The following is a 13484-nucleotide window of genomic DNA, read 5'->3' as shown; positions in this document are numbered from 1 at the left end:
TAACGTTCCAATACGAATATGCAATTAAGCACTAGCAGTGCCCACTACACATCTCGACAAAATATATAGGAAACTACTATCTAACAAACACAATGGCATCAACACACATGAAAAGGAACCATCCTATGCATTTAACCACACAATTACAACATGACATGATGAAGGTAATAGTTAACCACAAATAGATATTTAGATAGAATCTAAATATTTATAATGGTCAATAGTAGTCAAACATATACACCAACTATATCATAACACAAAAGCAAGCATTCCATAAGACAACCAAACCACCATTATAAACCATTCTAGTCAAGCAATCAAACATCATTCAATAAAATGAATTGAAATGATCTAGGTCTAGACCTAGATCATTATTAAAAGAAAATAGGATCAAGTACATTATATCAAACCAATTCATTTTTCAAACAATTAAAAAGAAACTATACAACACATGGAGCAAATGGATACACAACTATATATGCATGATATGATTAAGATTAATAATCAACCACAAGTAAATATTTGAATGAATCCAGATATTTATAATGGTTAACAATAAGCAAAGACTAAGAACTAATCATAACAACTATTAGCAAGCATTTCTACAACGAAAGACAAACTAATGCTATCACAAACTAATTGGACAATTAAATAATCATGCACATCCTATAAGGCATGTGAGTATAGAATCATGAAGATGTCTTATCTAATACCACAAGCATTGAACATATGAGTGATCATGAGAAGATATTGAACTAGGAAATGATCTTAATAATAAAGGACAATTAATACTAATGACCACCAGCAGAAATATTATCACCACATGCTTGCAATAATAGAGCATGATACACGCACTAAGTGTGATCAAAGCACAACTCTACTGTCATGACATATGACTCGTCCTACGTATAAGAGTCATAGCTATAAGTATAAAAACACTCATAAGACCAAGATGTAATAAAGTTAAACATCTATAAGGAAGAACTAAACTAAGCAACTATAACACACACAACATCATAAGACATGAAAGATTACTTGCATGAAATATGTCTAGGCACATCATAATGCAATAGAAAGGTAAACAAAATATATCAAACGCTAGGCATACAACAATGTAATAACAAGATAAACTAATGTGATGTGTAAACATGGATGGTCATCACACAAGATACCACACTACGATACCAATACAATACAATGCAACACCCAACTTAGTTTATATCGACTAACATAAATAGAAAGCATGTAAATAGGACACAACTCCATGGAGAAGTGTGGTGTTGCACGCAGCGGCAGCTGCACGCAGTGCATCCACGGCTGGTACTGCTTCGCGATTTGGATCAGATGCATGTGCTACTTGGCGTATATAGCGGCAAGAGCGGGCGTTCTGGTTCGTATTTGTTGTATTTGGTGTACCCGGCATTGGCAGACGTCTGGCGCACACCTGTGGAGCACTGTGCACGCGCAGAATGAAGTACACATTATTACCGTTGCGATGAACACTGTATAATGTAAACACTTTACCACATATGCACATATTTAAGGCGCATGCACCAGTCGTTCTCGCAGTACCGATCTTTTTGGACTTTCTTGTTCGAACTAGCCTACAAGCACAGGAGAGTGGAGTAAGTGGACGCAGCTGCAGCTGCACTTCTCACAAGCATAGCTAGTTGCCTCGATCCATCGACGCCGCCGTGCCGCGATGTCCCAGAACTCAACTTCTGCGCGTCGTCTCCGCGCCCCCCACCACCGCTGCCATTGATCCTGTGCCCGCGGTGCGCCGGGACGAGGACGAGATGGTTTGTCTCCGGGACAGACCGGAACCCCGGCGTCCGTTTCTACAAGTGCCCCAACCAGGGAGTAAGTTATTTTTCAAACCAATATCAATCTCTTTGCTGCAGTATCCGGCGTTTTGCTTTGCGTTCTCTTGTTCATCGTACAGTTTTTATACCGAGGCAGGACGGAGGCCCGTGCGACTTCTGGTTGTGGGAGGACCAGTACGCGTTCTTCATCACAAGCGTTGGCATCAACCTTCTCATCGAGGCTGCCGGAGGAGGTACCAACGTGATGTTCGGTATCGGCAGGGCCATGGAGGATGTAAGCATCGCAACCAGGAACACCATGATGATTTGCTTGTTCACGCTCCTCCTGCTGCTCGCCAAGGCAGTCGGTTGGCAGTGACGCTCCTACAGCGCCGGTGTTCGCCGCGGAGAGGATGCTGCATGGGAACCTTTTTTATGATTAGGAATATTGAGTTAGCAGTCCAGAGTGCATGAGTAGTTCCGTTAGCGCAGTCAAGAGTGCAATATAATATCATGTAATCGGCAAGTTATTTCTAATCTTCAATCAGATAATAAATCACCTGGATTGTTGAGTTGGGTTGCCTCATTTGCACCAACGGCCGACGTGTTTTGTGCATGCCTGCGAAGTCACATGTGCCAGCGGCCGGTCGGTCAAAAATGGGGGCCCACCGCATGTCAGAGGAGAGGAGGACACACATGGTCGAACTTAGCCCAACCTCCAACCACTCTGCAATTAATTAAAGCGACCGCACGCTCACCTTTTGGCCGCCCCGTCCCCTGCTCACAGCACTGTACACCACGACCTGCCCCCATCTGCAGAACAGAGCATCGGAGAAGTGCAGGGCTCTCGCCGGGCGACGCACCAGGCGGCGGATCCGCCGCACACCGAGGTACGTCGCGAACCACAGCCACCGACGCTTGGCATAGCTACTCCAACATCTGGACTAACCCCACCCCTCGCCTCCCCCCTTTTGCAGATTTTCTGATGGGAGAAGAAGAACACCATCTCAGAGGGCACATTCGAACTCTGGCCGCCATGGCGATAGAGGGAGAGCAGCAGGCAGGGGGCATTGAAGAAGCAGCTTTAGCCGGATCATCAACCAGGTCCACATCACACACATCTAGAATAGCTATTCAGAAAGTAGTAGAGGTCGTTGCTGCATTTTCCGACTATAAAAGATTTTTGGTTGAGGAGATTGGTTTTGAGGGAGTACTGCGCATCCCCATGATACCCAAAATCAACTTGAAGTTTAGCAAGTTCCTCATGACTAAGGTCGATGTCAAAGACCACTGCATCATCTTGAGAGATGGGGGGAAGCCAATTAAATTTTACCCGGAGGATTTCCACAAAGTTTTTGGCATCCCATGCGGGCAACAAGATATACATGGGACGGACGCACACATCACAAGTGAAGCAATTGATTTCCTCAGGAACTCCATAGGATGGACAGACAAATCCGATCGCAGTTTAAGCTCGCTCGAAGCGTTCATTTCCAAGGAAATAAATGAACTGTCTAGCCGTTTAGAGAAGGATTGCTTCAAGATGGTGTTCGTCGTCTTCGTGATGGGCAATTTGTTTACCCCATGCACCAAGCATGATTACTCAACCATTGACTACTGGGGGGCCATCAAGGACGCCGACAACATTGCCCTCTTCAATTGGTGCAAATATTCATTTCAAGGTCTTCTGGAAGCAGTTCAAAAACTGAAGCTGGAAACAGATGCAGACATAACTCTGAACCACCTATCCGGGTGTCATCTATTTCTTCAGGTAAATGCCTGAAAATCGAAGCCAACATGCCCAAGGGAATCATTCATATTTACATAAATGTCTTGTTACATGGAACCTGGACATGTCAACACTAATACATAGAAATGTATTTTATGCATACAGGTTTTCGTACTGGACAATGTTGAGTTGGGCACCATGAGCTTAAAGCAAACTACCATGCCACAGATACAATTGTTTGATGGAGCGACCCTGAAAATGATGATCCTCGTGTGCTCAGCAAGAAAGCTAGGGAAAACAATTTTTATTGTACCAGAGATAATCACCACCCCCAAATCTATGTTTTATACACATTATTTAGAAACATGAACTGGTCTAACTAGGTGCAAGCTCACGCAGGCAAGGCATTGGAACCCCATGTGCTACACCTGGTACAACTACCAAAACGAGATCCACGCGAAGAAGAAGGCAATCGAGACCAAGGCTGAAGGTTCAGCAAATCAGTACGCAATTGTCAGACACACCCCAGTCGTAACACGAAAGGAAGAGCAAGTCAACCTAGACATAGCCATTGGTCACCTTACGCACACACCAAGCAGCAGCATCGACTTCAGCCCCGGTGACTATGCTTGCTGGATTCAGATGCAAAACCCAGAATTGGTGAGTGATGTTATATTGGTCCCGTGCATGTCATGGCGGAGTGCTCTTTTTTATCTTTCACATATCATGATGCGAATAACCTGGCTTGTCCCTGCATTTCAGGCCGCGTCTCCCTTAGGTTGGGCACTGAAAGAGCATAACGCAAAGTGTGTCCACATTGCAAACGAGATGAAAAGGAACATTGCAAATGAGAACATTCGATTCACGAAAAAGCTGCTTCAAGTTTATTCTGCCAAATCAAGACTTGTCACACCGGCACCAAAACAATCTTATTTGATTGGCCAACCAATCAGACCCTTCGGTGGTGTAGGTACTGTCGCACCCCCATGTCATTTGTTCATGATGAAATCAGTTACCAGGCACATTGCGCACGCCCTTAAGCATGTGCATGTTGTTGTGCAGGCACACACAATGATGGTGCGCCGTCTAGACTCAACGCCAACATATCGGAAGACGTTTGGATTTGTCATCTCCATCCCCAACGACAAGCCAACGTGACCAGCCGGCTGTCATGCCGACTGCGGATCAGCTGTCGACCACACCGACCAGATGCCAAAAGCGATCAAGGATAGACGATGCGGCTGGTAAGACTTCTCAAACCATACCCCCGGTTTGCATTCAGGGATGTACTAAAAAAACTATGTTTCACAGATGCACCATCATTCGATCTCGACATAGATGGCGACAATGAAGCCAGCACGCCCATCAAGAAAGATGGAAAGGGCAGCCCGCTTTCGCCTACGGCGGCAACGAAGGCATACTCTGACAACCTCGTTGGACAGCTAACGATGCTCAATGATGAGATCAGGGACACCAAGGGGCACATTGTGTTTGGACAAGTGAATGATATTCCTATAATCAAAACCAAGGTTGCTCACACCAAGTTCACAGAAGACCCATGGTCTACTAACCGGACGATGCGCACACATGGTGAACTTGTCCGGAAAGCCATCAGGTACTAGATGCATTCAAGAACACCATTACACCTATCAAGGTAACAAAAAGCACAAATCCCCACTCATTCAGAAAAGACACCCGTTGTGGCTGCCCCCGTGCACTTAGCATGCTGTATATCTTATGTAGTTAACATTGTTGTTTGCGTTAACCATGCAGGGATTGGGTATCGCACCCTGCCCCGCGGTTTATTGCCGTAAGTGGCAACGCCATCAAGTCTCAAGTATGTGACAGTGCTGGAATCGACCACGAGCTCGGGCCCTTGATCATACGTCGGATGGCACAGATGGAGTCACATGCTCACCGCGCCACCCCTGACGAACAGTACTGCCTGCTCCTAGAGCCCGACTTCTCGGTACGGAATGCGAAATAAATGAGATGCAAGTAGTTGTTGCTTATACCGTGTTCTTTTGACGAACTGTTGTTTTTATGGTTGGGTGGGCCGGTGGCAGTCCCATGCCATTGCAGGAGAAAACACCACGAGAATCATGTCAATACAAAGACAATTCACTGGAGTAGATGTCAAATGCAATATTTCAAACTGCCGGATGGTAATTTTATGACAATTTACTCTCTCAATCCCCCTTTTTACCAATGGTCACAGCTGCTAGATAACCAACAACGCCGGCTCTTTAAATAACCAAACTTCCTGTTTGAACCATTTGTGTTAGGTTACAATCCCCGCAGTCATGCAACACGAGTGGTGTAGCTTCAATTGGGACATGATGCACCATGTGATAACCATAATGGATCCAATGATTACCAGACAGAGGACGCGAACCGAAAGACATGTCTCATGTACGCGGCCGAGAAACTCCATCAAGCTCTTTTCGACTGCATTGAAGAATTCTTCACCGAGTGGCACTGTGGCCGGATGAGTTGGACGAAGAAGACACCTATTTTGTCAACCACAACATTTACATGGTCGGTGACAATGAACCCAACTAGCCGCCATGTTTTATTGTTCATTCTATGTATAGCATCAGTCATGTGCTCCCTTTCCTCATTTATGCCAACTACTTATCTAACTTGCAAACACGCCCCCTAACACAGGCAAGAGAGTGCCATGTGTGTCATCCACCTACTTCGAAATTTCAAAGGCAACTCGTTGGGGAAACCGCTCACCAGGGTCAGTACTTAAGATATAATCCTTAAACTCGGAAAAACAAGCTAGTATGACCAAACTAATTTCCTGATTGGCCATATACACAGGCATCCATTGCCAATGAAAGGGATTCAATCACCATTGAGATGATACACATGGAAGGAAACACCGCTTCCCTCCAGCTGGAAGGACTTGACACGGTCGCCAACGCCCTAAACGAGACGGTGTCAGACTCAGGGGTCTAGTTCTAATGTAGTCAGGAGGAGACTGAAACAAATAACCCCCCCTGTGGGGTAGAGACCCATTTGTGTGTTCATCTTCACATGTTCTACAATCTGTAATGAAATGGTGATATTTTTGACAGTATGCTCTGAACCAGATTTCCTTAAACCCCACCCGAAATCTTGGGTGGCCGTGTGCCAGTACTACTTAAAGTGTTATTAGCCTGATGATACATGATTTGCAGAACTAGAGGGAACGGCCACATTTATGCCCCCTGCGCCCCTCCCGTTGCGTTACTGTAGCCTTCCGGCAAATGCAGCTATCCCCTCCCCTTGCCTTACTGTAGCCCATCCGGCAAATGCACGGGAGAGCTGCAAACGCCCCCCCCCCCATCTTGAGCAGAGATTTGTGACAAGATATTTTCTTCATTCCCTGTTACCTGATCACTCAGAGCAAAAGATGGCACCAGAATTCCAACCAGAGGCGTCACTCTGGCATTTATCCCACAATGCATAAAACAAGGTGGCTACGGGGCACCACCATTTTGGGTTGCTGGCATTTCTTCCAGAATGCAGAAAACAAGGTGGCTACGGGGCACCATCATACCAAAAAGTTCTTCCAGAGCCAAACAAACAAATCATAGAGAGCACATAAACACAGCAGCACAAATACATTTCATTACGAAAACACTGTCAAGGCAACCGATCCACCCGGGCAGTATTACAATAGCTTATGTCTTCCACATTGCTAAGAAATGCCCATAATATTACAATAACTTATGTTTTTCATGCTAGTAGCAAATATATAGCTGATACGTTCCATACTTCTTGCCTACGATGAGCCAATCAACACAAGCTCCCTCGCAGTTCGTGTGAATTACTTAGCCACAACGAAACAAAAAATCATCATGCTTGCTAGTATAAGCAAGCGCCTGGTCTTCTTGTTGGGGCTAACCAGGCCTTCTGGAAGGCACTCAGGCTTCCACACGTCGGGGCAGACTCCCAGAGTTCCCCGCCATCATGAGTACAGCGCGAAGGAGCTTCTTCTTCAGAGCAACCGAAGCAGCCTGCACACACATAAATAGGAATGAGTGAAACTTCATACGTAAACATTCATAATCCGGCAATATGGTAAATTGCAGACACACACCTCAGTCAAGTTCAGCGGGTGTTGCCCAGGCACAAAGTTGATGATCTGGTGGACTACCTGCGTCGCCGTGTCCGTGCTACGACAAATAGAGGTTAGCCGACATTAGCATACAAAGCAGAACTGCAAATTCATTCTTTTCTGATGCAAGCAAAACACACCTCTCATAGGCACCTGTAGCATGGAAACAATAAGACCACCCATTATGTGGCACCTTCCCCTGCCCCCAGATAACGTCACCACACTTCACGAATGCATCAAGTAGCTCACCCGCATGCTGCAAGTGTTTTGCTTTCATCCTGCTTTCCCCAGGCTTGGAGATGTTCGGATCAATGATATGGAGAACTCTACACAGGATGTCAAAGACGTACAAACTCCACCCCTGGTCCAGGTACACCACAACCAGCCCCTGTTTTTCATTCCAGTTAGACATACAACCAGCATTCTATCTTTTTGCATACACTATTATACTGATGTAACATATATGGGAATTTGGTAGATGGTAAACAGTTCACTAACCAGAACTAACGCCACACCAAGTGGTAGCTGATTAAACATTGAGCGGACATCTTCCCTCAGCCAATATGAGGCGGTGTATGCAACTTTGAACTGCAAAATTGTAAAAGACACACCATATCAGGACCAGTGATACTCGGCGGTGCAAACCAAACATGTAAAACTATACTACAACCAAACTTACCGCCCAGTCAGGTCCAATGATGAGTCTCCTTGATCCCGGGGGGCAGAGCCCCAAACGTAGGATTGATTCCAATCCATGCTTAGCAAGACGATTTTCTATGCGGAATTCTTCCACCACTTCTTCACCAGTCATCTGCATAAGGTACGGCCGCCCATGCTTGAACCATGGCCCGCACACGGACAAATAGGCAAAGTGCATGGTAAGTGAGGAATCTAACAGTCCCACATAAACAACTAACCAACATGATCGGAGAGAGCTAGAGGTCAAGAGTCCACAAACCTAGATAAATCATTGAATGATGAATCCATGGCCCTGTCGTAGAAACGATCGTCTCTTCTCCTGCCCTCCATCTCAGAGACAGCCACTCCAAACGGGTTTGCAATGGAGTAGTCAGTTGTCATCCTTGTGCGCTTACTTGGCGGGGCTACTGCAAACCACCCAACGTAGTTGCTTTTGCGATAGTGCCGGCCATGTCAACATAGAGTTTCAGGAAAACAATTCCACGGGTTCCAACAGTCCACCAAGCATGAAAGCAGTATACAGAACTACATTGATAGATACATAGTGGAGGGGGCACGTACGGCGGGAAGGCAAATCTGCAGTAGGTGCTCTGGCAGGCGAGGGACCAATCGTCAAGTTCGTGTCCACCCCGACAGCGTTCATTGGCCCAACAAACGGTGTCCCGTCTATGAAATTCTGAACATCATTTGTCATATTCAGATCAAGACGCCTAGCCACATTACCTACAAATAAACAGAGACCATGATGCATAAACTGAATTGTTTCCCAACAACAGGCATTTGCACGACCGCCCTACACACAACCTCACAAAAGTTTGCCCATAGAAAGATTACCATTTCCGTTGCTTGTGGAACCAGCCTCCCTCAAAGAGATGCGGCGATTCAATTCAAGGCTATCTGGGCTAGGGAACGGCCCAAAAAGCGTTCTTGCATTAGGAATCACACCAATTTGATCGACGGACCCAATACCACCAACGCCAGTCTGCACCAAAGCTACAACACACACCAAATAATTAGTTCATGTTCCAACTGAACACTTCTCAGTCCAATGGAGTAGTCAAGTACTAAGGCAAGAAATAAGCCACCAACCTGAGCCAGCACCAAAGGAAGTCATTACATCCGTGCCAAGCCGCTTCCTTATACTTGGGTTCACCATCTTAGAAGTTGATGGCCCTGTGAGAAGGAACAAAACAGCTTTTTTAGATGCCTTTCAAGGAAGTTACCCAGTTACCCAATACACCAAGTTACAAGACAAACATGTACACACCTGCCGGTTGACGTACATTTTGTTTCCCTTTACCATCATGCAGAACACCAAGATTAGCTTCTAAAATGAAATCTGTAGACATTACGCGTCTTCCACAGAACTAACCAGTAACGCAAAATCACTTGGTACAGTCAAAACATGAACAAACCTACTGTCTCATGTACATTGGCTTTCCCTTTAACATCATGTGGAACACCAAGGTGTGCTTCTGAAATGAAATCGTTAGACAAGCCACTTCTTCAATAGGAAAGACTTCAAATGCTCATAGTTTTAAATTTTCTTGTGTCTCAAAACTCACCATTAGTATTAAGGAAGCAAACCTCACCACCAACCACTTTCAGCTGGAAATCACCAACTTTTGAAATCGCACAGCCAAGCATCTCATTCACTGAATTGACATTGCTGTCATTACGACTGTTTATCATCGCGAGCACACTGGTCATGCAAGACTCAACATGGTTCCTCAAATTCATATTTTCCTCACAAACAGAGGACATGTGTGCATGCATGCGCTCAAATACTCAACCACCTGCATGGAAATTGCACCCCCCAGGAACACATCACCACACTAGGGGAACGTATATGAAAAATGACAGAATCTTAGATGAGCTTGCACACAGTTACAATACCTCTGCCTGCCACCTGGGAACACTTGACAAAAAAACTATTTTCTCGCTCGGATTGGCACCTGGGTCAGGGACAACTTCTGTAGCAGAAGGCATGTCCATGGCCGCTAAGTTGCCAGCAGCACCCCACGCACCGTCAGGCCTAATCTGCAAAGAGGAAACCGAAACGGGCATGAGTATAACTATTACAATATATAAAGCATCGCAATAACAACGGATAGGTTATATGCATTTCATACAGAAGGAAGCCCTCAGCACCCCGTAAAATGTCAAGTACCTTAGCTCTGCCGTACATCTTGTGCCCTCCATTGCTTATACGATCAGAGTCAAGAGCAGCAAGTAGCCGGAAGTCCTCAGCATCATACACCGTCATCCGGTGTCGCCCAGGTTGCAAACCCCGCCCAGCAACCATTGCATCAAATGCAATCACCTGGGACAATTTAGGAGACAAAGCAACATATCAGGACTGGCAGAGTTGGTTAACTAATAACCCAACAGCGACCGCGACACACCACAGTTTGTGAAACGAAGGAACCAAATCAGAATGGATTGGGTACCTGAGGCACCATCAGGAACCCTTGCAAGTGCACCATAGTTGCACCGGCTTCAAGATCTTCTCGCATTTTGCTCACACCAGCCATTATTACAGCTTTTATGTACCCACACCAGTCAAACTCGAACATCTTTGATGGATCACGCATAGCAACAAACACCTCAAGGCTTATTGGATCCTCCCTCCGATTTGCTTTAGGGTTGAACAAACAAGCAGTACAGAGAAGAGCGAACGCAGCACACTGCCTGTTGGCCTCAGATTCAACACTTAGATCGCCTAGGGAAGCAAGCACCGACTCTAGCATTCTGAATGTGATCCTATCTACCGATGCATCCAGACCCAGACCGGCACACACATCCCTCAAGACATCACGATCGACACAGCTAGGCTCATGCGGGAAGGGGATCTCCCTGTCGCCCGTACCCAGATCGACCACATCCCTTATAGCATTAGATGTCACTGGCCGGGAACTGCCATCGCCCATACGAACGGTTCTCCTAATCGGATCTATCCTAGTTGCGTTCCAGAAACTGTACTGACGGTCTATATTTAGCAGCCCCAAAAGGGACAGCATGGCACCAAAGTCCTTCTCAGCGAAAAGCCTCTTTTGCGAATCAGTGAGACGAGCAACGACCGCATTGACTAGCTTAGGGGACAGATAGTTCATAACCCGGATCTTGCCGCAGTCTGCATCAGATTCTCCGCTCGCATTCTCATCTCCGACCACCATGGGTTGGGGCGCCGAAGTGTTCGCACTTGGGACCGCGCTCGAGCTGCTGCCCGTCGCGGTACCGTTCGACCGCGTCCCAAGACGCCCCATCATACGCAAGCACTGCAAGGTGAACCGAGCGGGGTTTTAGAATCGCGCAAAGCTCACTGAAAGTGAACAAGAAACCTCCAAGAGAATAACGAGCTGACGAAGAAACCAAAATACAGGTGGTGGGAGGCGAACGATACCTTGCGTTGCTAGGCTTGAGCGGATGAGATGAACCAAGAACTCGCCGCACTCCTAGCTGAGGGTGAGGGGGAGAGCGTTGCAGAAGCAGTGATTTTTGCGATTGACTGAGCTGCAGCTCGGAGAGGCAGTGTTTTAATCGCTCGCCCTACTCTGCCAGAGCACGCGCTATCCAGGTGGCGACCGAAGTCGAGAGAGATAGATGCAGAGCTGGGCACACGAAGCGATTTCCTTGTCTCATTGCAGCAACCGCGCATTAATCCGGCTGCCCCAACCACACAATGTGACATTATTCTCTATATTTACCATGTTTTTTTTTCACGGCCATAAATGCAATTCCAACTAATACACGAGGGTAGAGGTGTGCAGGCTTCTAGAGCTCAAGCCGACATACACCACTGGCAAGCCGCTGCTACCCCGCCACGCACGCAAAATCGCGACGAAGGGCAAGGTCCATACGAGAGCACGCACAACAGCTGATCCCACTTTACTTCTCTTGTGGAGGTGCATCTGCACGCAAGGACCTAGCCTGGCCCATAACGTCCAATCAGCTCCAGGGGCTGCGCAGCATGCGACGTAGCTGTGGTCTAGCTGCTGCAGGGAGCAGAATAGATGCCGTAAAGTGTGATCATCGCGCGCATTGATCGGCCCTGTACCGCACCCCCCGACACAGAGTGATTTTTACTTAATGCACACAAATACACGTGTGGTGATCATGGCCGTCTCCCATCCATTTAAGCATAACGTTGACATAATTTTTCTTATTCCAGACGAGAAGATAAATACATTGAGCGCTAAACAAACCCACAAACGACATAACACACCACACCCACGTACGCAAACAATCATATTGGCGGCATATGTTTATTGAGCTTTCCTCGGCTCGCGCATCCATTACTAAATGCGAGCTTTCAAGCAAGAGCTTCTCGCCTCGCCCGAATCTTGTTCAACGGCAGCGAAGCCATCGTACGTGCTAGAGGCAGCGTCCCCGTCCTGAGAGCACGGCGCACGCACCGAGCCGCAAGTGTTGACCAGCGGGTCGTGTTCCCCAACCTGCTCGCACACAAACCCAGTCACTGCGACCTGGCGACATGAAAATTTTCGGTTAGTAGGTCAAAAGAAAATTTACACGCAATAGGAGCAAATGTTCGGAAAAAAGGCCAACATAATGGACATGGGCAAAAAGTTTGATCAAATGCATTTTTTTAGAGGAAACGAAAGAATTATCAACCTAGGAGAGCGACACGCTGGCCGCCGCAGACGCGTTCCTACGTTGGCGCTTGACCAAACAACGGGTTCTCACAGCCGTCGCCCTCCTTTGGAACCGGACGTGCGAGCGCAGCAGGCAGCCGAAACCAAGCAGAGAGGAGAAAGCTGCAGGGGGCGCCATGCAGGGCTGGACTGGGGACGATGAACAAACTAGAGGGAGAGGAAGAGAGAGGAAGACCAGCGTGCTGCGTCTCAGCATGCTGCTTACAAGCATCAGCAAGCAAGTGTTTAAATAGAACATGGGCGACTTACACCAAGCCCCCGTAGTCCCCACAGCAAATTCAAATGTTCAAAAAACGGAGGGCCACTCCAATCCAATCTCACAGTACACGGAGCTGCACCTCATCGACTCATCAATTCCTGATAGCACCCGTACTACAGGCGACCTGCTAGCATCGCCACTTGCTCAGGAAAGTAGGCACCTATCATTATTTGCATTGACAGAAAAAGATTCCAAAAATAGGAAAGGACATGGT

The 13484-nt window shown here is 46.9% G+C and overlaps 2 protein-coding genes across 2 annotated transcripts; one reads left to right on the top strand and one right to left on the bottom strand.

Moving 5' to 3' along the window:
- Positions 1-2548: 2548 nt before the first annotated feature.
- LOC147981868 (uncharacterized) lies at positions 2549-6630 on the top strand. The gene is made up of 12 exons (XM_087514143.1): positions 2549-2692; positions 2780-3573; positions 3697-3840; positions 3931-4191; positions 4294-4501; positions 4594-4775; positions 4843-5185; positions 5305-5500; positions 5598-5696; positions 5817-6069; positions 6199-6274; positions 6358-6630. The coding sequence occupies exons 2-6, from the start codon at positions 2788-2790 to the stop codon at positions 4761-4763; spliced, it is 1569 nt and encodes a 522-aa protein (XP_087370269.1). The 5' UTR covers positions 2549-2692; positions 2780-2787; the 3' UTR covers positions 4764-4775; positions 4843-5185; positions 5305-5500; positions 5598-5696; positions 5817-6069; positions 6199-6274; positions 6358-6630.
- Positions 6631-7445: 815 nt separating this feature from the next.
- LOC125547348 (uncharacterized) lies at positions 7446-11358 on the bottom strand. Its single transcript, XM_087516133.1, has 14 exons — positions 10789-11358; positions 10509-10661; positions 10235-10378; positions 10127-10173; positions 9904-10040; positions 9754-9813; positions 9606-9677; positions 9424-9511; positions 8595-8768; positions 8319-8484; positions 8138-8227; positions 7780-8027; positions 7622-7697; positions 7446-7538 (listed from the first exon to the last, which is right to left on the bottom strand). Exons 1-14 carry the CDS (start codon positions 11356-11358, stop codon positions 7446-7448), a joined length of 2118 nt encoding a protein of 705 aa, XP_087372259.1.
- Positions 11359-13484: the final 2126 nt, after the last annotated feature.

The sequence above is a fragment of the Triticum urartu genome, chromosome 3A, assembly GCF_056163025.1.
Source record: "Triticum urartu cultivar PI428250 chromosome 3A, HENAU_Tu73, whole genome shotgun sequence".
NCBI classification, from domain to species: Eukaryota; Viridiplantae; Streptophyta; class Magnoliopsida; order Poales; family Poaceae; genus Triticum; species Triticum urartu.
The sequence above is the reverse complement of the archived record's forward strand: the minus strand, read 5'-3'. Positions and strand labels throughout refer to the sequence as shown.